Genomic DNA, 23,955 nt, shown 5'->3' with positions numbered 1-23,955 from the left:
AGGTAGGACAACAGTCAGATCTGAAGGTGGTAGACTCTTTTGTGGTTCGACTCCGGCGGCACCACCGAGTACATTTCCGAGGCGTTCCAGCTTAGTCCTCAGGTGTAGCGACGCATCTGTGGCCGACCTCAGGCAGGAATATCTAATCCTATCTGGGGTTGATTACAGATGTCCATGGGCGGCAGTAGCCACTTACCATCAGGTGGACTGCATGCTCGCTATTCCTATATTATAAAAAAAGTCAGGTAAGAACTTTTTTCTGTTTTGTTGGTAGTCTGATTATATTCTTCGATTTTTTTGTATAGATTAACGTCTTACCAATAAGAAAATTGACAAAACATTGGGAAAATTGTGATTACTTATTTTGAATTTCGTCCTCTGGGCGAAGTGCTCGTATATATTTATAAATGTTTCACCATAAGGAGTATCATATATAATTCTGTAATTTAGAATAATTGTAACTGTAAACATAATTATTTTTGTCGAAACAAAACCTAACCTGTTCAAGGGAATTTCGTAAGTATGGACATGGGAAGCTCTTTATTTCAAATTGGGATAGGATAGAAATTGTGACCCTTAAAAAATAGCCATATCGTTTAATATTTCTTATATCCTAAAATATCACCATCCCTTCCCGTATTACGAGTATGTGCATTTTCAAGTATCTTTTATAACGACCGTTATTCCTAAACAGTAGTAATGGTTCAAGAATATTATCTTGCTTCGAATTTCACGTGAACACCATTTTCCGATCTCAATATTAAATCAGCACACAGTTCTAGTTCCTTATTCACCGGCAACAGTTTGAAATGCTTGATCACTCCGGCTAACGTCGTTTTCATTTCCATTAACGCGAACTTTTGACCTGGAATAAAGTTATTTAAAAGGATTATTCTCGTAATTTGCGTTCATTTATAATACAATACAATGTAAATACTAGCAAAGTATAGACTATGTCTGAATTAAATTGAAATAAATAAAAAAAATCAAGTTGTTTTAGTAGATTTTAGTATTTTAGTAGGATTATAATACTTATAATGATTTTTTAGGTGTGCGTGGATGGCAAAATCCAAAACTAAATAAATGGTAAAAGTATAATTAAAAAAATATCCTGTATTCTTTTATTGGATTACCGTCCATAAATATATTACGTAATCAATTCAATATAGAAGATGGATTTTATCTGAAGTCGATCACAAATGCATTGCCTTGGAACAATCTTAGCGTGAAGCAGCACACTAGATGTAGATGTAGCGAAGATATCAGCTTGGTTGAAATCTAAGCTTATCTAGGGTTGATTACAGATGTCCACGAGCGGCTAAAAACTATTTCTTACCAATACAATTTCTAGGGCCAGCACTAAATGCCATCCAGCTGAATGCGTTTTTCATGTTGTGAGATTCAAATCTCTCTGGTCTGAATTCTAGGGGATCTTCAAACAATTCCGGGTTCCTCTGCATGTGGAAAATGTCTATAATTATGGAAGTGTTACTCTTTACGTGGATGCCGGCAATATCTGAAAAATATGATTAAAATGACAATAGTATAGTTATTGAAAAATAAATGGTATGGTAAATATACCCCGTGTCGATATAAATGTAGCAAGTAACGCCATCTATTGGAAGGTCTTTATACTACCGTGTAATGTATACTGCACAGACCTGTACATATTTGTTTTGTACCCATACGAAAAAAATAAAAACTATATAATTATTTTGTGCCTGTGCTGTGTGCGCTGACAACTAATTATGTTATGTGAAAACAGATGGCGTAACGTGGTAACGTTTGGGTGTTGATTTCTTATATTTGGATCCACTTTTATGTATATGACGGCGCCTAGTTTTGGTTGCCATGGTTACGTTACGAAATAAATTATTATGTCGTGATTCTCCCGGAAAAATGTGATAATTTGTAAAATTAATTACGAAATGAAGTAACTGTACTTTTGATTAAAATAAGTGAGGAACCCAAAGTGTTTATTTATTATATTAAACAAAGTACGTCGGACACCCAGCCGATATATATATATTTTATTTTTAGTATTTGTTGTTATGGGTTTTAATTGTTTAATTTAATAATTTTAATTCTTTAAATATAGGAGACAATTTTTTAATTATGGGTCGTATCTGTACCAACAGATGTACCAACATCAGTCACATTTATGCCGTATCAGAGAAATATTACTGTGGAGTACATACTGCGTCAAAAATTACTTACGGCAATAAAACTTATAATTTAATTTTAATGCATCATGTCGGGGCCACCTTTTGATAGTTTGATAGGTTTTAAGAGAAATTAATTTTATTGCGTGATATAATTGTATGAGTGATAAAATGAGTACACTCGCGAAATTGTCTTTTTTGTACGCGTGACGTCGTGCACTGAATGTTTCTACGATTGGCGTAAATGCGTGGTCAGCAATGTGCGGTCAAAGACCCCTTGAAGATGGTAGAACCCTTTGTGGTTTGACTCCGGCGGCACCACCGCCACACCTATTTCTGCCTAATAACATCAGTGTTAGGCGCTGGTGTGTTCCGTTTTGAAGGGTGTGGTAAGGGAGACATACTATTCCGAGGCGTTCCAGCTTAGTCCTCACGGGTAGCGGCGCATCCACAGACCTATTATAGGTCTGTGGGCGCATCTGTGGCCGACTTCAGGTAGGAATATCTAATCCTATCTGGGGTTGATTACGGATGTCCTTGGGCTTACTTACCATCAGGTGGACTGCATGCTCGTCTGCTACTCCTATATTATAAAAAAGACCGTACACCTCATGTGCATTTATTTTGTTGTCAGTAAGAAAGCAACCTTGCATGAAGGTTGCAGCTGCATTTAGTATCCATTATATTTAGTTGTGCAGTTGTTATTACGACAAACCTGTTCTTATATCTGCATGCTATAAAATAACTAATTGTACGTTGCATTTACAAAGTAGGTAGTTAATTGAAATAGGAAAATCAAGTCAACTAATGATCATGGACATGACAGGCTTATTACAAGCTTTTATTTAATTTGCCTTAGGTATGTATGTGAGGGTCAAAACTTTGAACTATATCATAAATCAGTTAAACCTACCGATTAAGCTAAAATCACGATTTTAAGGGATTATTCCTACGTAAGTTGTTGTCTATACTAATAACATAAGAGATAAAGTTTGTTACTTTGTTTGTTTGTTTGTCTGTTTCTTTGGTTGTTTGAAAGCGCTAATATTTGGAAATACTGATCCGATTGAAGATGAAAATTCTTTCACAATTTCAACTAATGTTCACCAAAATTTTGTTCTCTGTTAGTTCTTACAACATAATTGCATCACAAACATATAATTAACACCCAACGAAGTTGTTATTATTATAGTAACATATTTTAATAAAAAAACATTCTTATTTATAACTTTCATCATAACAAACTGAAATAAAACGCCAGTATATAAAGAAGCTGTTAATATTATTTACGTCCCTTTTATTACGGTCGAAGCAGAAAATCCATTTTTTTACTCAAAAGGTTGTAAAATCCTGCTTTATTCAAAACAACTGGAAACGCTGATATTCTTATGATACCTACACAAAAAATGATTTAGTGCATTTTCCTGCATATTAATGCACGAGTATTATTGTCAGTTCGGAGACCTCAATTCTGATGTGGAGTAGGTATTTAGGTAATAGGTATCATTAAATAAATACATATTATGTTGGGAGTTTCGATAAAATCCGCCAACCAATAGTTAAGATATTCTTTATCGTGACATAGCAACCTTGACCTTAACGGCCTTCGATCACTAATAAGAACTAGATACACAATCAGCGACAAAAAAATGCCGCGACGAAATAAGCACCTAAATAGACATTTGGGTGCGCTTTAAGGTTAGGTCAGAATGTATAAACCATTTAAATTGTAAAGTCTGTTACTAAACGTACAATTCTTACTATTGCATGCCCACTTGATTTGTTCGGGTAACATGGTGCCTCTGTTCTAACTTGAGACGCTATTGTTTTATATTTTTTTATTTAATTTAATTATTTTCTTTCTTTTTTTGTTATATAAAAATATTTGTTTTGTGTTTAATAATTGAACGTATTACCTAAAAGGTTAGGCAATGAGTAAATAGTAAATGAGTGAAATTAAATAATTAAGTAAATTATTATTTAATATATTTTATGATGTCTTTTCATCCAACTGCCGCGGCAATAGTCATAGATTTATTATAATAAAGTCTATTGACGAACGATACACTAAAATAAGATTGCTTAATATGGTGTCTGGCGCAGCAACTTACGCATTTAGTCAGACAGTCACCTCGATGTGTTATATATATATGTATACATCATATAATATGTGTGTAATCTCCTTTTAATTTCCTTCATTTTGATACCCCACTCCATAGGTTTGGTTAACTTTTTTTGAAATATTACTATTTCGCGCCAAAAATCCGCCATTTTGATTTTTTTCTAACACCTATCTAAGGACACTCGGGTCAATGAGACGAATATAATGACACCTTAATTGTCGACATTCATCCAGCCGTTTGTTAGATCCGATCAAATAAATAAAGACAAACATACAAGTTACGCGCGAAAAACATAACCCTTCCTTGGCAGTCGGGTAAAAATAATGGAAATAAATGTTGGTTTACTACATATTTCTTTAGTCGGCGGCAATATATTTCGTTGGATAACGGCGTAAACAGCTTGTTGATTTTTTAATTAAATTACTTGTATTTGGTTATATTTTAATTTTAAACTTAAATATATTTGCATTATAATAAATTGTGTCTTCACATTACTTTCATTGATAAATTATTATTATGTTCATTAAAATTAATTACTTCGACCTAATAAAAATATTAAGTGATAATTTATAATAACCGTATAAAATAATGATAGTTCGTCTCCACTAATTCCTTGTCCAAGTGACAAACCTGTCAAAGTGATAGCTTATGACAGCTAGCTTATGTCGTAAAAATTTATTGCTTTTGGTATGCAGTTTTTGAAAAACACCTTTAAATAATGTTGATAAGGTTGATTTTGCATTAATTTTAGATTCTGTCGCTTAGAATTTTATAAACACGTTTGACGCCACTTTTGAAGTTCATTTTTGTATGGGATTGTGTATCTAGTTCTTATTAGTGATCGAAGTTAACGGCCAAATGTTTTTTGCATATTCATAATCCACACGCACAATCCTATAATATGATTAAATATACAATGTATAGTATTCATATAATAATCATAAATAAAAATAAAATTTTATTAACTAGCAGAGATTTCGAACTTTGCCTTCAACTGTTCGATATCTGAGTGATTATATGCTACCATAATGTTCTTTTTCTATTTAAAATCTGAATAAAGAGTATGAATACTAACTGAACTACTAGGTATTAAGCCTATGACGAGATCATTTTGATCCTCGGGTGCGGCAACGCATTTGTGGTCGAGTTCAGTCAAAACCTATTCTATTTGGAGTTGGTTTGCATCAGTTTGGCTGCAAGCTCGTTTGCTGCTCCAACCATATGAAAAAAGTCAACTCTTTTGGCCCACTGGTTCGGAGAAAACTAGCTATGACGGACGGACGGACAGACAGAGGCACGAGTGACTGGAGATAAGGGATCCGTTTTTTCTTTATTTTTCGTACGGAATTCTAAAAAAAACATTCGAGAGACCGCTCACAAACAGACTGTTTCACTTTAATTCGAAATATATTATTTGACCTCAGTTGCCAACGCATGTTTAACGAGTTTTATAAGAAATGACGTCATTAGCAACAATAATAAAAGAAAAAATATATGCTATAAAAGATGTTGAAAGCTATGAAAGAATTTTGCTAAAGTCATGTGACGAACTTAACCGGATTGAATTTTTATTGTTATCTTCGACATATATAAGGCTAGTAACGCATTTGATGATACTAATGTGGAAATGATTATGATAAATGTGAGAAGTAGTAATAGATATTGTATGTATTTGAAGTAAATGGCAACCCTTTTCTAATAAGCTAGATCAAGAAGACGGGATACGGCATATCTTTTTCCTTCATTGTATGGATGAATTGATATATTTTTGTTATGTAGAGCGTAGGTTTCGATGTTCGTGTCCCTGTAGTTCCGGGACTAGAATAGGGCTACGGTATCCCCTGCCTGTCGTAAGAGGCGACTAAAAGGGGGCTTCCGGGGTTGCGGGCGGCAAGAGTGGGAGCTCGAACCGTCCAGCAAGCGACCCGGGAAGGACGACGGTATGTGTGGTCGCATACCGTCGTAAACACTACGTGGTGTGAGAGGAGCGAAAACTGCTCTGCTTTTAGTGCGGTAAAAATTCCACATAACCCGGCGTCGCTCCCGCGTCGTCGGGTACCTTTTGAAGGTTTCCCCCTCGAGAAAAAAAAAGGTTTCGATGTTCGATCAAGTTGACACTTAAACACTGAATTTGGCTGTTCGTTTTGCTTCTGATTGGTGGTGTTAATTTTTGGTCTGCTTTGTAACTAGGAATTAATTCTGTGACAGTATTTATAGTGTGAGGCTATTGTGAGGCAATAGCCCCCAAAAATAAACCAATAACTTCAATACTGTATTGAAAAGTCGTCGTCGATAAATCTAAAACAGACAATATGATCACATTTTACGAGTAATCTAAAATTCGTATGAATTCTAAATTTCGTTCGAATGTTACAAGTAGGTACCTAACATCACAGTTATTATTTGTTTACAATGGTACAAGAAGTTGACTTGATTTCTATGTTGACTAGGTATGCAAGGTTAACTACTTTTTTTAATTAAAATGTAATATTATTGTTTGTGTTTTTATGCGGAAAACTAGATGTATCTTAGAATTTTCGCGTGCACTTAGACTTTTAGATGTATGTGTTATTTAGTCATCTTCCAAATTTTTGTGTGTTTTCTTACCAGTGTCTTTGGTGATGAGTCGTTCTATTAAAGGCACGGAGGGATATATGCGAAGAGATTCCCTTATGACCTGCTCCAAGTACTTCATCTGCTGAAGCTCGCTGTAAAATTACCAGTTTCTTTGTTACTATCAATATCTGTAGCCCATTTTACGGTGGGTAAAAATAAAAAACCACACTTGAGATGACCTAGAAAACAAGAAAACAGAGAATTCTTACGGTTTCAAATTTATTAGTATTTATCCGATAATACATAACCAAAGTACATGTTCCGCCTAAAGCTTTTTAAATAAATATAATACTTAATAAATATTACCTATAGTTGTTGCTAAATAAAATATAGTTGGTGCTTAATAAAACGATACAAAAAATGAAACACGTTTGCTGACGTTAACTATTTATATTATATTTTTATCATCTATTCATTAAAATTGATGGAAGAATATTCCAACAAGGAGTCAAATTCCACAACGCTATATTTAGAACTGGAGATGCGTAGAATAATATAACAAGATAATTTAACAATATTACGTTCTTGACCTAGTTTTTGTAAGTTCAATAAGATATTTATCTAGTAACAATTAAATATTATTTATTCTTCTTATAGTTAACTAGCTTTTCCCCGCTCGCATTTAAAAGTTTTTATCTATCCCTCAGGAACGGCATGAAAGGTACCCTGTGTCCTGATCAGTGCCCTTGATAACGTGTATACCATAGATAATGGTATAATTTATAAAGTTAAGGAGTGAAAGTGTAACAAACAAATTCCCTCGCATTGATAATATTAGTTGGGATTCCATACCTGTACGTTGGATCTCTGTTCAAATCATCGCCGAGGATGTCTTTCTGTTCCTGGAGTATTTTCTCCTGGACGTCTGGATGTTTCGACAAGATGTAGAGCGCGAAACATATTCCTGAGGTTGTCGTGTCGTGGCCCTGTGACATTAAGGTGTGACGGTTAGGTCGAAGGTGATAGAACTCTTTGTGGTTCGACTCTGGCGGCACCACCGCCACACTTATTTCTACCTAATAATAGCAGTGTTAGGCGCTGCTGTGTTCCGGTTTGAAGGGTGTGGTAAGGGAGACAGACTTTTCCGAGGCGTTCCAGCTTAGTCCTCAGGGGTAGCGGCGCATCTGTGGCCGACCTCAACTAGGAATAGCTAATCCTATCTGGGGTTGATTACAGATGTCCATGGGCGGCAGTAGCCACTTACCATCAGGTGGACTGCATGCTTGTCTGCTACTCTTATATTATAAAAAGAAAATTAAGTGTTGCCTACTTTTTGTGGTTTGGTTGGTGGCACTACACCAACAATTTTCCAAGGGGATACCGTAGCCCTATTCTGGTCCCGGAACTACAGGGACAATGTTATGCCTACCTAAAGTCAACATTTGAAAATTTCCAATTTTGCTAGTTTTTTTCCGACCGAAAAATGGTAACTGACAATTTCTGCTTGAATTAAAAAAATCTGAGATAGGCATAACATATGATAGAATACTAATATCAATAATGGGAGTTAGTCTTTACGAGTAGAATTTGTAGACCTCAATTCGAAATGGCGACACACATTAATGTCGAGAATACATCTGTAAATTCATTATTTTGATGCTTGTCGACTTTGAAAACCTTTGATACTCAAATTGGTATGCAGATCTCGATGATAATTTTGATACCTATTGTTTCACAATGGTATTAAAAATGCCACAACGAGGAAACAATTAATCAACACAATATGCAAATTATGTGTCTCTGTTGATAATTTGCGTTTAGGGTTGCCACCATTTTGAAGATAAATAGTATTTCTTACAGAAAACATTGCCAATTATAATAGTAGTTTAGAAAAAAATAGGAAAAAAATTATGAGGACCTAATATAATTTGTAAACATTTTTTTTTTCGTAAACTCTACTCATAAATTTTTAAACTATAAGTTATACAATAACTAGGTAAATGGTGAATTTTTTAATAATATTTTTTAGTATATATCAAAATTAGTCTCGTATTTATGAGTATATATCAAAATTAACTCCTTTATGCATTTTTCGATATTCCTTAAAGTTTCGATTTGGACAACAATGCACATTTAAAAAAAAAGTGTGTGTGTGTCAGCTACGACGCACGATTGGAGTTTACTCCTTACGAACGATAATTATGATATATATCGAATAGAAAAAAAGGGTAAATGAACGCATCTGCTAAAATGATAAGAGAAACAAACATATATCTGTAATTATTCGGATTATTTATATTACTTCAATAATGCGTATTACATAAAGTATGTTACAAAATAATATAAATAATAATAATAATTGTGTTCAATTTATACAAATCCAATTTTAGGATAATTGATTTCTTTCACTTTGAATTATAATATCATTCTTAAATACTGTAATTATAGGTTTGTGGTAACTGAAATACGATACATGAACTTCGGAAGTTACATGAGTTATGAATCGTGAAAACACCGCATCAATAGTTGTACCATATCTAGCGCGCAACACACACGTACAAACATACGCACACATTCAACTCTCAGACTGGAGGTAGTGAACTATACAGTGAGACTACGAAGTATCGCGCAAAGAAGAGACCCCGAGAATGAGATACGCTGTGTAATGTATTCCATCTCATTCTTTTACACGTTCAATCCTACAGATATATATGTTTGTCTCTTTCTACGTTACGCCTCAACTTTTCGTGTTACACTTGATTTTACTCCTCATAAAATTTCCGTACCTACCGGGCCTTATAACTCAAATCGTTTCTTAAGGAGTAAACTCCAAAAATCCATCCTGTATTTTAGTACGGTTGGCAACCCTAACACATAACTTAAAGTTATTGTTATTTATATTAGTTTTTTGCTCACCTCGAACATGAAGGTATCGACCTCTTCTCGCACGTGTTCATCGCTGACCCTCTGGCCATCTGTTTCCGCTAACAGGAGCAAGTCCAAAAATGCGTGCTTGTTTCGTATACCTACAATGAGTGTAGGTATAGTCTCCGCACAAACTGCTAGTCTGCTCTGAAGTTGTTGCGAGCAGCTGGTGTAGTCATACAATTTGCTATGGCGACGCAACTCATTTCTATATTCAGAACGGACTAGCAGTTTTGCGCGGACTATACTCCAGTATTCAATTGATTTTTTATACAATATACGAGTAGGAGACGAGCATGCAGTCCATCTGATGGTAAGTGGCTACTGCATGGACATATGTTTTCAACCCTAGATAGGATTTTTTGATTTTTAATTAAGATCGGCCACAGATGGGCTGCTACCCTTAAGGACTAAACTGGAACGTCTCGGAAAAGTATGTCTTATATCATCGTCCAATCGATATACGTTTGTAGGTATATCGATTGGACGATGATTTTTGACAATGTTTTTTTCGTAAGCTTGATTTTTTGCTACGAAGAAAAGGATCCAAGTCAAGCCTTTTCGAAACCTTTTTCAAATCCTACTGGTATTTTAAGAGACTCAAGGCAAAGTATATGATATTCAAACCTTATGAGTAGGTACATACCTAATTCCGATTGAGGATCCAACTGGGTTATATTTAAAATTTTCAATTCCTTGCGTCGTTTGCTAATAACGTCTTTTGTTTGTCCATGTAACACTTTCAGTACTTCATCCTGTATTCTTTTGTATGAAGTCAATTTGAAAATAGCGTCTTCTGCTACGAACGGGTTACGCATCCTCATCGCTATAATTTTAGTTAAACTGTAATAAACATAGTTAGACATGTCATTATTTTTTTTTTAAACTAGATGTCGTTGGTTACAATCAAAGGCAAATAGTCCTCGTTAAGTCCTTGTTACTTCCATCCTCCAATATTGGGTTGTTCGGAAAGTCATTTCGTTTTTTCCCAATAGAGAATTTAATTGTATTTTTTCACAGCTAACTTCACACTTAAGTCACATTGTCATTATATGTTTTTACAGCTGATATAGCAAGGCTTGTGTGTGAATAAGTTCAATTGATTTTATGCAATATTTATTGGTGGGTGCTCTTTTAAATATGGAGAGCAATAAGCAGCACTTTCGTCATATTTTACTTTTTTACTATAGAAAAGGTAAAAATACTGTTCAAGTCAGAAAAACATTAAATAATGGGTATGGAGAAGATGTGTTGTCAGTACGCCAGTGGCAGAACTGGTTTATAAAATTTAGATCCGGCAATTTTGATGTCGAAGATGCACCACGTTCTGGTAGGCCGATTAAAGCTGATAAAGGCATTAGTTAATGCAAACCTGCCAATAACAATACGTGAGATCGGCCAGAGTTTAAATTTATGGAAATAAACCGTTTATGACCACTTGAAAGGCCTGGGTTTAAGCTTGAAGTTCGATATATGAGTCCCCCGATTTCTCACGATGAAAAATTTGCGTCGTCGCGTCGACGTCTATGATCTGCTCCCGAAACGTCACGAAAATGATCCATTTTTGAAGCGAATAAGTTACTCCACCACACCTGCCATATTCTCCAGATCTGGCGCCTTCCGATTATTATTTTTTCCGATCACTGCAATATTTTTGGACAGTAAAACCTTTACTTGAAATAAAGAGGTCAAAAATCACCTGCAACAGTTTTTTGCAAGAATCGACCAAACAAATTAAGAACGTGGAATCACGCTCCTACCAGAAAGATGGCTTAAGGTGTTGGGCCAAAATGGCCAATATATAATTTTATAAAATATTTATACATTATAAGAGAATTGTCTTTCATTTTCACGAAAATAAACGAAATGACTTTCCGAACAACCCAATAAATTGTCTACACTAATATTATAAAGAGGAAAACTTTGTTTGTTTGGTTGTAATGAATAGGCTCAGAAACAACTGGACGGATTTTAAAAATTCTTTCACCATTCGAAAGCTACATTATCTACGAGTAACATGGGCTATATTTTATATGAAATATATTTGATAAATAGATTTTGAGGTACAAAGTTTGCCGGGTCAGCTAGTATTGTATAAGGTTTTATTTCACTTGCATTATATGTATGTATGTTTGGATCAAATCTTGCAAGCTCAATTTGACCCACTCCCTGGTATCAGATTGAGCTGTTATTTTCTAGATTTATTTTCCTAAATCCTAAACGAGTAAAAAGAGACATAAAACTTCGAGAACAGACAACTGCAATCTCACTTCATTATTGCCAGATCTCCTTAATTGGATTGTGTTTCGATCCGTTAATACATTTTTAATTACAAATGTGTGCACATCACTGATAGTATATTAGTACCTACAAGAGCTACCAGGCGAAATAAATTCACTTAGTTTCACACATATGAATGCTTTTGTAGGTTATTACGTATTTTGCGTAATCTTTATTTTATAATAATTTATCTGTTATGACAATCAATTAATGTTAAACTTTCAAATTACCTGTGTTAAATAAGTTAACGTTGAAAGTAACCAACCTTGGGACTATGTTTCAATGCCTTCAGAGTAAGCTAATTACTTTATTTTCATAAACGACAGTCATAATATAAATAATTGAACGTAGCTAATGAGTACTGAAAACGAGAAAAACAAGAAATATTTTTTGAATTAAGTACGTCTAAAAATGAATAAACACAAACATTATGTGAGGTATTCCTCTCTTGGTGAGATTTCGTTACATTTGCCTAGACCCCTTTCTCCTGATCTCACGTGAGATTGATTCTAATTCGTATTTTTCGTGTAAATAAATGATTTTTCGTGTGTTTGAATAGTTATTTAATTAGGTTTCTCGTAATGTTAGATTGTTTCTTGTAAAACAAAAAGGTGGTAGTTGCCCAATATCCCGATATAGCTCAAACCCCTCTCCATACATAGTGGATGCCCTTTGCCCCCTTATTAAATTAAATTAAATTAATCTTTGTTATTAGGTTTCTTAGTAACATTACTTACTGAATAATTGACGCGGTTCCTTACATTGTACTGTCACGTGTTCTTTGTTCTATTCTGTAGGTATAGGTTTATTCATGTCTATTAGTATTTATGTGGTATTTATTATAAGTGTACTAAATCTTGATATAGTTAAATTCCTGTTAATCGTTTCAATCCGTCTATTCATAAAGATTTTCCTTTATAAGGGACATACAAAATCACATAGACATGGAAGGGATATGTGTAGAAGCTAACGGGCGATGGGTATTTTGACAGTGTCAAAAGCTTTCTATGATTCTAATAATTCGTTCGTAATGTTATAATTAAATAGCCCATCAAATGCGTAGATTTTTTCAAAATTGTCTGATATTTCTAAATATTAGTGCGTAAGTAAGTACAGAAATATAATCATTAAGTTATATATAAACATCTCGTGTCACAGTGTTAGTTACCGTACTCCTCCGAAACGGCTTTACCCATTTTCACCAAATTTTATATGCATATTCAGCTCATTATATGCTGCTATCTATTTTTCATACCCCTAAGTGAAAAGCGTTGTTCACCTTTAACATTTTTTTTATTTATATGGCAACACAACGTTTGCCAGGTCAGCTAGTAATAATATAATATACTTATTCCTAGGGTGTGAATATAAATTATTTATAATTATTTAACTTTACTTACGCTTCAATTGATTTTACATATTTTGATTCGCTGTTTTTTTGTGCGTTGATCGAAACGCCCATTATAGATTCTGTAACGAAATGTAAATAATATTAATGGATGACGTATACAAAACATGTATGTAATTAACATCTATATGTTGTAATTTACATATATTGAGGGATGTACTTATATATTTTAAGTGTCCTCCTACGGCTTTGATTGCGAAAGTGATATTTACCTACCTTCTTGCGAATTACCAAGGAAAAGAGGCAATTGTAACTTATTATAACAAGACTGTACGTATTAATAAAACATGTGACGAATAAAACGAAGACGAAATGGCGTAAAACGAAAATTATGAACGATGACCTCTTTCCTCCAGGAAATCGGATAAAAATCACAGTACAAATTATACTTATTCGTGCTTAGGAATAGAATTGCTACAACAATGAAACTTTAAAATTAATTGATTGTATTCAAACAATAATAAAGAATTAAATTTTTAACTTCATAAATTATTAATAAGGCATAATGCATTACAAACAACAACAAAAGTGCATAGACCTTATTTAAACAAAGGCGACCACAGATAAGAGCGGAGCTCCTACCACAGGTTTATATAAACTTACCAGGAAAGTCCCGAAAACTTGTAATCTACATACTTGTTTAAATAAAGAATTTTTGATTTTTGATTTTGATTACAAACCTGTTACATTGTCAAGAGCATTTAGCGCCATGATGGGGAATAAGTCTACCGACGGTCCACTGACAGTCTTTTTAAGTGTCTCTATTAATATTTTCTCGTTCTTCTGAAACACTGGCAGGAAATTCTGTAGAATATTGAAGTGGAATGCTGGTGTCAGGAACTTTCGGTGGATTTTCCACCGGGTACCTGAAATAGTTAAAAAAGTGTCATTTTTCAACATGCTTCGTACACTTTCACCGCTATAGTCGCATAGTATAGTAGCAATATCTTAGTATTTCTATGCGATGTTGTCCTTTCTATTATAGAAGCAGCAAAAAGAACTCAATGTTATAATGTTACTGCTAGCGATGATGTTATAGATCTCAAGAAGACCATGCGGTCCACTGACTTGAAGGCTTCAGTCCAAGTCTTTGCACACAATAATATATGGTGGTAAAGTCACTATGGTCCTACCAGGGAAGTATTACGGCTATTTTAGATGTGGTTCTTCATTTCGATAGAAGGGCGTGGATGACGTCTGACTTACATATGAGGAGTCAATGCATCAGGAGTGGCAACGCATCTTTTTTTTTTGTTTTTGTTTACGAGGGGGAAACCTTCAAAAGGTACCCGACGACGTGGGAGCGACGCCGGGTTATGTGGGATTTTTCCGCACTAAAACCCCCCCGGTGGCCGTCCTCAACGCTTGTTGGAGAACTCCGGGATCTCCGAGGGAACACAACCGGAGTCCTCCAAGCGCGATGCCCCGATCGGGCTCTGCCCTGGGGGAGTACTTTTGGCTTTTTCCACACCATCTGGTGTTTACGACAGTATGCGACCACACATACCGTCGTCCTTCCCGGGTTGCTTGCTAGATGGTTTGAGCTCCCACTCTTGCCGTCCGCAACCCCGGAAGCGCCCTTTTAGTCGCCTCTTACGACAGGCAGGGGATACCGTAGCCCTATTCTATTCCAGAGACTACAGGGACAGTGGCAACGCATCTATGATCGATTTTAGGTAGAACCTGTTCTGTATGGTCACAGATGTCTACGGGCGGCAGCGATCACCATCAGATGGACTGCAAGCCAGTTTTCCCCCTTATGTATAAATAACTAAAATTCGTAGATTTACCGCCTACTACCGCTTACCGCCGATTTACATACCTTCTGAAGTAAGAAGACCGTCGCCTAGCCACGGTCTGAGGAAGTAGTATGACCTGCCCTTAGTTATCAAGTCCATGCGCGATACCAGAGGCTGCAAAATTTGATAATGTCACAGGTCTATTTAATGTTTTATTATTTAGGGTTCAGTATCCTTTAAAGTTTGGTATATTAATTAATGAGTTGGCCTACTGACAGACTTGACGACAAATACGATACGATAAATATACGACAGCTGGATAGGGCCTGGAGAAAACTACGAGTAGTATTGCAATCTTCCGTATTTTGTCTATTTAGAAAAACACAAATTAACTATCGCACTGATTTTCTTTTACCCTTCATCATCATGCCGGCGTTAAGTATCGAGTTGACGTTATCGCCCACTTTGACAAATACTGGCCAATATTATAGAGAAATGCGTATTACATAAAAAATGCAATCTCTATCTTTTCCATGGTCGTATACGTACCTCTACATACTTGGGGTGGTAGAGAATCATGTATCTTTTGTGTAGCAAATGAACTCGAGTAACATTTCCGTAAGAGTCCTTTAAATATTTCAGAAGTGGTATGAAATCTGAAAGCAAATACATATCTGTTGCATTACGGCTAAAATACATGGCCTGAACTGCTTCGAGAAAAGGATGGCATAATCCGCATAAAACTGCTAGTCCGCTCTGAATATAGAAATAAATCGCGTCGCCATAGTGAATTGTATGAGTATACCGGCTCGCAGCACCTTCAGAGCGGACTAGCAGTTTGGCGCGGACTATAATGATAAAGCTGACGATGATAATTTATGTAAAATTGGATTTTATAAAATATAAGATTTTCAAATAATATTTGTTTTTTTTTCGTTAATATTACACGTTTTTTATGGTTTTTGATTTGAAATATTAATGACTTATTTGGATCCCCTTTGTTTATTTATACCCAACCTATATAGATAATATGCACATGATTTTATTATTGTTTTACGTGGCTGCGAAATTCTTTCTTTACTACTTGGTATAGGTATGTAGATTTTACATACCTACCATATTGAATCATTGACTCATGACTGCACTCATAATTTAATTCTACATTTAAATTAACCTCTTAAAGTATACATTACAGTAATTACTTTCCTTAGAATTCCGTAAATATGTAATTACATTTGAAATAATACGACAAACATTTATTTGAGGTATCCAATTAGGATTCGTAATTATGAATCATTTACAATAAACTGCCATATTATACCTTAACACAGACTATACAGATTATCCTTTCGCGCGCATTTGGAATTTAGCATTATTTCTTATATTAATTACGATATATGAGGCAAATGCATCAAACTATTAGTCTAGTCAACAAGTTCAAAAACGTGAAAAATAGAGATAAAGGTCCTAAAAATATGAGCGATGGCTCATTCGATTCGTAATCACCTCTAGAAAAATGTTTTTGAAGGATTTTGGTGCAGGTTAAAAATTGCAATTGTTATTAACAAAATAAGATGAAAAAAAAATGTTGTTTCGTTTTTTGTTAATAACTCGAAAAATATTAACATTTAAGAAATTTTGTAAAAAGCTCGTTAAAGAGGAAGAAATTTCCAATAAAACAGTCCTAACTCCCGGAATTCTATCTCCATTATTTATAATTTTAATTAGACGTTGAAAATAGGGCTCCGCGCGGCAGTTACGGCATGCGCGCGCCGCCGCTAAAGAGAGTTCAGCAGTAAAAATATTTTTTTTATAACATAAAATGTGATTTTAAAAATTTGAAAAAATTCTAGTATCTTCTTAACACTTGAAAGAATCGAGCCCTGAAGAAAAAAAAGTTTAATCACCATTTTTCAAAAAGTTATTCAAAAAAAGAACTTACGATAATAAGCCATTTGTGGCTTCATACAATTTCAAGGCGGCGAAGTATCTTTACTAATCTATGGGGCCATGAATAAAGTTTCAAAAGTCGCCCGTACCTCCGTATGCGTAGTTGTGCATAGGACGCATGGCAATATTTGTAATATTTTGGTTGTTCTTATAATTTCGTATTCTAAAGTATTTAAATAATTCTTTACAAAATAAATACCCTTATCACACATTTTGCTGTCTAAGTGTAGGCTACACTCTACCTTTTAGATACCCACACTAAATAATTTGGACAAATAATTTAAAAATGATCTTGAACGAAAGAAAACATGTCGGTGGAACTCTGATATGTCAGCCAGTAGTTGCGAACGGCTGCCGTGGGCCAGGTAACGTCATGCGCCATCGCCTAGTTCATGGTGCGATGAAGATGAGATGACGTAGACACGAGATCTAATAATTCCTCGAAACTCTAACCCTTACCCGACGAACTTGTAAAGAGAACCTAGGGTGTTCTTCCTCCAGTTAACAATTTTAAGTTCTAGCTGATTGGAGACACTAATGTGCCTGTTTAATTTGTATTTTACTATTTGCTATTAGCCATAATATATGAAAATTTGTTATTTCGTTAAAACTTGGGTATGTAGGTACTTTCGGTTGACATGTTACACTTTTAACAAAAGTGGCCGCAAGGGCAGCTGGTCAATTTATATATCAATCCATAAAAGTATTACTGGACATAAGGACGGATATTCGTTGACGTAAAAAGGTGAAGGAAATCGTCTTGTGACCTTTACCTACATACCTTAGTATAAATATAATAAAAAGGTAGGTAAACAACTTACAGCCTAAATAAATTGGCATAGAAGATATCGTTATTCGTATACTAAGCAAAACTGAATCTAAATGATTGTATTATGGTAAACAGGTACATGCGTACACGCATTGCGAGTTTATCTACGCACGTGACATTATGTCACTTGATATATATATTTAGATTTTGGAAGACATACAGAAATCGATCCATCCTTGGGGTCCTTGTACCTTCTTCTGTTCGACGGATAGCAGCAATGATATACGAGTATGTAGTTATTATATGAATGGATATCAGTCGATATTTAAAACAATGACGGCGATCGATCCATGATTGAACCATCGTCGATCCACGATTGAGTTTCCACGTCTACTCTACTATCTGATCCATTCTATAGGTAGTTGATTGATTGCTTCGATCTATTAGTGTGTGGGTTGCCTACTTATTGATAAGAGATCAGGAAAGCGGAAACAGGCACGTGCCTAAACGGGCTTCACGTACCTGAACTTGAACCTATATTTAGAAATAAACTAAGGTTCCAACTCTTTCTACATCTATACCTACTGCGTTCATATACAATACTTTGGATTTTTTCTGTATATTATTTATAAGCTTTCATCTCTACTACCAGCTCCCTGATATAAACACAAGACAAACTTTCAAAAAGTCTTCTGAGACGACTAAGTAATTTATATTTAATGAAATTTTGATTCTCTTACATCCATCAGTATTAGGTTTGCGGTGTTTGTTCAATCTGACAAATAAATAGGTAGGTACCAAATGAATGTATAGGTTTTTGATAAAGATACGTGCAGATAGTTTTAATTTTTACGTGTAGATAGTTTTATTGACAGTGACACACAATATCTGGAAACTGCCAAGAATAAGTAATTGCTTAACCTTGAAAAACGTTTACATTTTCATTAATTACATTTATTACATTACTTTGTGTAAATAAGTACATTTTGGTGCTAAGAACATGTGAATTTGACTCAACAACAATCACCATTTGACTATATTTCTTCTTCGCGGGAAATATTAAAAAAATAATACGTATGACATTATTTATTTTGAAGTACGAACCGAAATACTTGATATTATCTTTTTAATCTTTTACTTAATAACACGTTTTTTTCAAACCAACATTCAACTTTAACTGTGTTTGCGTACGTACTTCACTCAATCGTTGGGTACAAGACAAGATAATCTTTTATTGTTGTTATATAGATTCACATAGTAAATGATTTCGATGATATAATATTGCTTTATTTTAATGATTTAAATATATTCACCTGATTACCAATTATACGAATAAGTAATATAAATATGAAATAAAAACATAATATTCATGACGTACCAACCTATATGACCTGATAAGTAAGATAAAGATATTTAAATGTTTTTGTTGTGGAATTCTTAAAAATACTTACTCGTTGGCTTTCCTAGAAACAGAAGTGCATTACCCAAAACTGGAAGGGGCGACGGCCCGGGTACATTAAGATCCTTGCAATCGCGAAGTAAATATAACCAGGATGAAATTATTGCGACCACTGACGCAATTATTGTCAATAACACAATCATTTTAGCTTCAAAACAATCTAGATACTATAATAATTACTGCACTGGTTATAATTATACGATTCGCGTGTTTATAACGTACAAATACGTCTACCACGATACATCGACCGAACAGTTAATGAGTGTTACTGAGTTATCATGAATTTATTACGCCCCTAGTGTGTTCGTAAGACGCATGTTCCTTGTTATAAATTGCAGTTTACTTTATACCTATAGGTACTCGCTAAGCTTAGTCGGGACAAATGTATTTACTAGAAGGCATAGAACATATAATAACGATATTGACAATACTCAGAAAAAACATAGCGTGACTGTATACGTAATAGATTTGTTAAGGAAGACTTCGTCGAGTTCGGCGAGAGAAAATTCCCCTTATAGGAGATATGCATGCCAGGCATTTGAACCTCGGACCCGTCGGTTGAGACGCCGCGTTTCAACCACTAGGCTATCGGGTGGAAGTAGGAATCCCTTATTGTTGGATTGAGAGATGGTTTGAGTAAATCGATTATCAATACGTAAGTAAGTACTTATATCGTTTCATAATTTACGTAATTTTCAGATTTTTAATATAAGTACTTCTTTCTATTGTAGTCTTGTTGTCATAATGTCTTTTATTGATAGTAAGTAGTAAATGTGGCGGTCTCCTTTTAGAATTTCTTTTACTTTTTGCATCAAACATAACATAAGTTAATAAATAAACAGATAAAAAAAAATACACAATTTATGTTTATTCGTTGGAAACAACGTCCAATGATATAATAATTAAATAAAATGTAAAGCTACTTTTTGCTCGTTGATAGAAATTCGATCATAATTAATAAATATAGAAAATTTGAGGATTTTATTTATTCATAAAAAATAAAGAATATCAGTTAGCAAACAAAATGAATACCAATATTATAGTCACTCCGACAATCTAGAATCCAACGACACCTTATATTATGTTAAAATCCTTCATGCCTTTTGGGCTATTTAGGGCGTACGTTATGGTAAAAACATTACCTACATTTTATACTTATCTATGCATTTTATATGTACAAACATTGTGTACGATACGAAGCGCGCATAGTACCTCGAGCTAAACATGGGTAACTCAAACAGATCGCGCGAACTGCAGATCAGGTCGCGACTCATAAGGTTGAACCGGAGTTATGAACCGGTTCACAGATCAGATCAAATTAACTCAATGGATCTGTTTGATCTGAATGACCTGCATGACTCGCGACCCGCGTTGCGAACTGTGCGAATCGTTGGATCTAGTGACTCACGCGACTCAAACGTTCAAATGATTCAAACGGGTCAAACGATTCAAACGGTTCACGGTAGTCATGGCTCGTGGGCTCGCCGATGTTAGCATGGCGCGGGCTTTGAAAAGAAGTTTATTAGTTTGAGATTTATATGTTTTGAATAATGTCAAAAAAGAAGCAATGTCTGTAAGTATTATTATTTTACCAATGTCGTAGTAATGTTGAATTAAAATGTGTTTTTTACTATTAGTTAAGTCAGTTATTGATATATAATACTGTGACGTATAAATCGGATTTATTTATTTTGCTAAGTAAATAAATTGATCAGTCGATATTTACCAGTAAGAATTAATTTAATAAAAACACCATCTTATGATAAAAGCTAGAACTAAAACGAATTCTCATTGAGGTATATAGAAAACAAGCGCCATCTTACTGATCTAACAGTCATTGACAAGCGATATTTACAAAACCCCAACAGATATCGCACCACCTACATTTTTTTGATATTAAACTCTATATCTTAGTAGTTAACAGTTAAAATTGCATAATGAATCAAAGAATAAGTCATAAGTGATTTATTAAAAAATAATATGTGCAGATATAAACGTGTTATGTTACTGAACATAAACAGCAGCACGGCCTTATCCTTAGAGATTTTATTATCTTTGTCACACATAAAGCGTTTAGAAAGTAAAACTTTAACGTCAACTACCATTTTGAAATAATCAGCTTGAAATAGAAAAGCTAAAGAGCAAGAAGTTGAGGCCTTAAGTTAAGAATAAATCAGTGAAATTGTCATTTCAGCCGTCATTTGTCAGTCAGTTGTCACATAAGAATTGAATTGAGGTTATGTTATACTCTACAAAATTTGTCCTTTAGTATATTACAATAATATTGCATATTTACATTTGACAGAGCATAAGAACATACGAAACTATGTGGAATTATATTCTGAGTGGGACTGTAAAGTCTTCACACTTGTCAGGTATAATGGCTAAGATAATTTGTTTAGTACAGTTTTTATTTGTCGTTTCGTAATTCATGTTTGTTTTAACAGAATTTGTACGACATGCCAGTAAAAAGACGGGTGGTAGTACGAAGAACACGAATGGTAAAGTGAGGCCGAAACACAGAGGGTGGAAGGTTCAAGACGGCCACCAGGTTCAAGCTGGTTCCATATTGGCAACTCAGAGGACGACTAGGTTCCATCCTGGTTTGAATGTAAGTTACATTGATCACGTATAAAATCTTAAAGTGAGAGGTTCCATATAATGCTCGTTACTTTAGGGTAAAGAAAGTATTGGATGCATATTGGCATATCGTTTTTTTAATAATACTTATGTAGTGGGCTTCTACTTAGATAAGATATTCTATATGATTTGAGTTCAAAACCTGATCTTACTAGTGCTATCGGTAGAAGTGTTAAGAACCATATGCCATACTACATCAAACTTCGACCCCCTGACTGAAAGCCCGAGATTCAAACCACTAGGTTAACATGAATAATTATAGTTTAAAAACTAAAAACCACGCTAAAATCGCACGCGAAAAACATTCTGTTAGGAGAATGGGATAAATTTATTCAAGTTGTGTATTGTCATTGGTCCTTGATAATTGTTCAAAATTATAAATTAATCGGACCGTTCAAACTGGGTAAAAATCGAGTTCAAAGATTCCATTACATACACACATACTACATAGATACAATCCAAGCCAATAAAAGTGTGGTAAAGACAATAATTACATACTACATTTATAATTTTCAGGTTGGATTTGGACGCAACGGGTCACTGTTTGCAATGGAGGCAGGCAAAGTGGTGATCACCTGTGAGAAGTTCGACCCTTTCTGGGACCACACGTGGGTCCAGCGCCACTACGCCGGCCGGGAGCAACAGACCATATTTAAGAAATATTTCAATGTCATACCAGAACCACAACATCAGAGATTTAAGTTGATAGATGAAGTTTAGTGTTAAGCCCGATATTTTAGTCATTTTGTTTAGTTATTTTAGGTAATATATTATTTAATAGATTTTGTTTTTTATTTTTCTTTTATAATTTAGTGTCACTAATGGGCATTACAGGTTCCTCCACGTTTGCTGATGTAGTTCTTGAAATTTTAAAACTATTGCTTCCTTTCTTATATCTGAGGTTTATGTTGGACATGACAATTTGTAAATCAATATTATTTATATTTTATAAGATTTAGTAGCAAAGGAATATGCAGGTCATTAGATGAAAAGTAATTAGTGTCGTCCAAAGATTTCTATTAATAACTATATACGGAACAGTGATCTACCTGAAGCCAATCACAGATGAGTTGCCACTCCGAGGTCTCAGGTATTCAGCCTCAGATGTATAACAGCTTGCATACACACTCCACTAAAACGCAAGAAATGTTAGGTGTTACAAATAGGTGTGGTTTTGCTACCTCCCATACTTTAGGGAGTCATACCATATTGGTTCTGTCAAGTATATTCTATACTAGCCCAGTATGTCTACCAGAATTGTCTCCCTTTCAATCAGTGGCGTAGCTAGGTAACCAAGGGCCCTGGGGCAAATAAAAAAATGGGGCCCCACTGCTATGGAAACTGATTAGGTTTTATCAAACAAAAATATGAAATATACAAATACTTTATAAATGCTAAGCTATTTAAGCCCTTTTTTGTGCAGTGCAGGGCAGGTAATAAAAATATTAAACAGTAAGAACATAAATTACAATTAATAATGGATGTAGGTTTGGCTAATAAAACGAAATAGGATCGTCAAGGATTTATCATATAAAGGTCGGGCCTAACTGACTAAATAACTATTTTATTTACAATTTTTCCTAGCTTTAGTTTCCGCAAAAGTATAACGTTTCCACATAAATCAAAAATGTTTCACTGTAGGGACATTTGTTCTTAAAATAGGCAGATTAAAGCGTCATAGGACCACGATTGGATACGATCCTATGACGCTAATGTGTCCGTTACATTTTCGCAAGTTACAAACATATATGTCATAACATCGAAGAATTAGTTGATTAACCAACAAATTCTTCCATGTTATGACATATGTATTTATGTATAATCCTTAAGGATTAGTATGCAAATGTATGAAAATACGTATTTTCTTCAAAATTTTCCTTTTCCTTTAATTTGTCACATAACATTAAAATAAATTAAGGGTCCATGTGTCGGCGCACCCCGATT

The 23,955-nt window shown here is 34.5% G+C and overlaps 2 protein-coding genes across 2 annotated transcripts; one reads left to right on the top strand and one right to left on the bottom strand.

The window, feature by feature from the left end:
* Positions 1-576: 576 nt before the first annotated feature.
* Positions 577-19,550, bottom strand: LOC140751869 (cytochrome P450 4d2-like). Its single transcript, XM_073085961.1, has 11 exons — positions 19,364-19,550; positions 15,743-15,849; positions 15,277-15,367; positions 14,135-14,320; positions 13,447-13,516; positions 10,413-10,609; positions 9,758-9,867; positions 7,694-7,827; positions 6,893-6,993; positions 1,337-1,516; positions 577-865 (listed from the first exon to the last, which is right to left on the bottom strand). Exons 1-11 carry the CDS (start codon positions 19,512-19,514, stop codon positions 714-716), a joined length of 1,479 nt encoding a protein of 492 aa, XP_072942062.1. The 5' UTR covers positions 19,515-19,550; the 3' UTR covers positions 577-713.
* Positions 19,551-21,568: 2,018 nt separating this feature from the next.
* Positions 21,569-22,793, top strand: mRpL27 (mitochondrial ribosomal protein L27). Its single transcript, XM_073085921.1, has 3 exons — positions 21,569-21,746; positions 21,819-21,982; positions 22,528-22,793. Exons 1-3 carry the CDS (start codon positions 21,698-21,700, stop codon positions 22,729-22,731), a joined length of 417 nt encoding a protein of 138 aa, XP_072942022.1. The 5' UTR covers positions 21,569-21,697; the 3' UTR covers positions 22,732-22,793.
* Positions 22,794-23,955: the final 1,162 nt, after the last annotated feature.

The sequence above is a fragment of the Epargyreus clarus genome, unplaced genomic scaffold (assembly GCF_041222505.1).
Source record: "Epargyreus clarus isolate Ecla_fem2 unplaced genomic scaffold, WU_Ecla_fem_2.2 ptg000023l, whole genome shotgun sequence".
Classification (NCBI taxonomy): Eukaryota; Metazoa; Arthropoda; class Insecta; order Lepidoptera; family Hesperiidae; genus Epargyreus; species Epargyreus clarus.
This window is presented reverse-complemented; position numbering and strand designations above follow the sequence as displayed.

What these genes read in the sequence shown, in the direction of transcription:
- LOC140751869 (XM_073085961.1), bottom strand. Translation starts at nt 19,514, where the DNA reads ATGATTGTGTTATTGACAATAATTGCGTCAGTGGTCGCAATAATTTCA. An exon ending in TATGTAAAATCAATTGAAGC is followed by an intron (nt 10,610 to 13,446) that starts GTAAGTAAAGTT and finishes TGTTTATTACAG; the next exon opens with TTTAACTAAAATTATAGCGA. An exon ending in ACTCATCACCAAAGACACTG is followed by an intron (nt 1,517 to 6,892) that starts GTAAGAAAACAC and finishes CATATTTTTCAG; the next exon opens with ATATTGCCGGCATCCACGTA.
- mRpL27 (XM_073085921.1), top strand. Translation starts at nt 21,698, where the DNA reads ATGTGGAATTATATTCTGAGTGGGACTGTAAAGTCTTCACACTTGTCA. An exon ending in AAAGTCTTCACACTTGTCAG is followed by an intron (nt 21,747 to 21,818) that starts GTATAATGGCTA and finishes TTGTTTTAACAG; the next exon opens with AATTTGTACGACATGCCAGT. An exon ending in GGTTCCATCCTGGTTTGAAT is followed by an intron (nt 21,983 to 22,527) that starts GTAAGTTACATT and finishes TATAATTTTCAG; the next exon opens with GTTGGATTTGGACGCAACGG.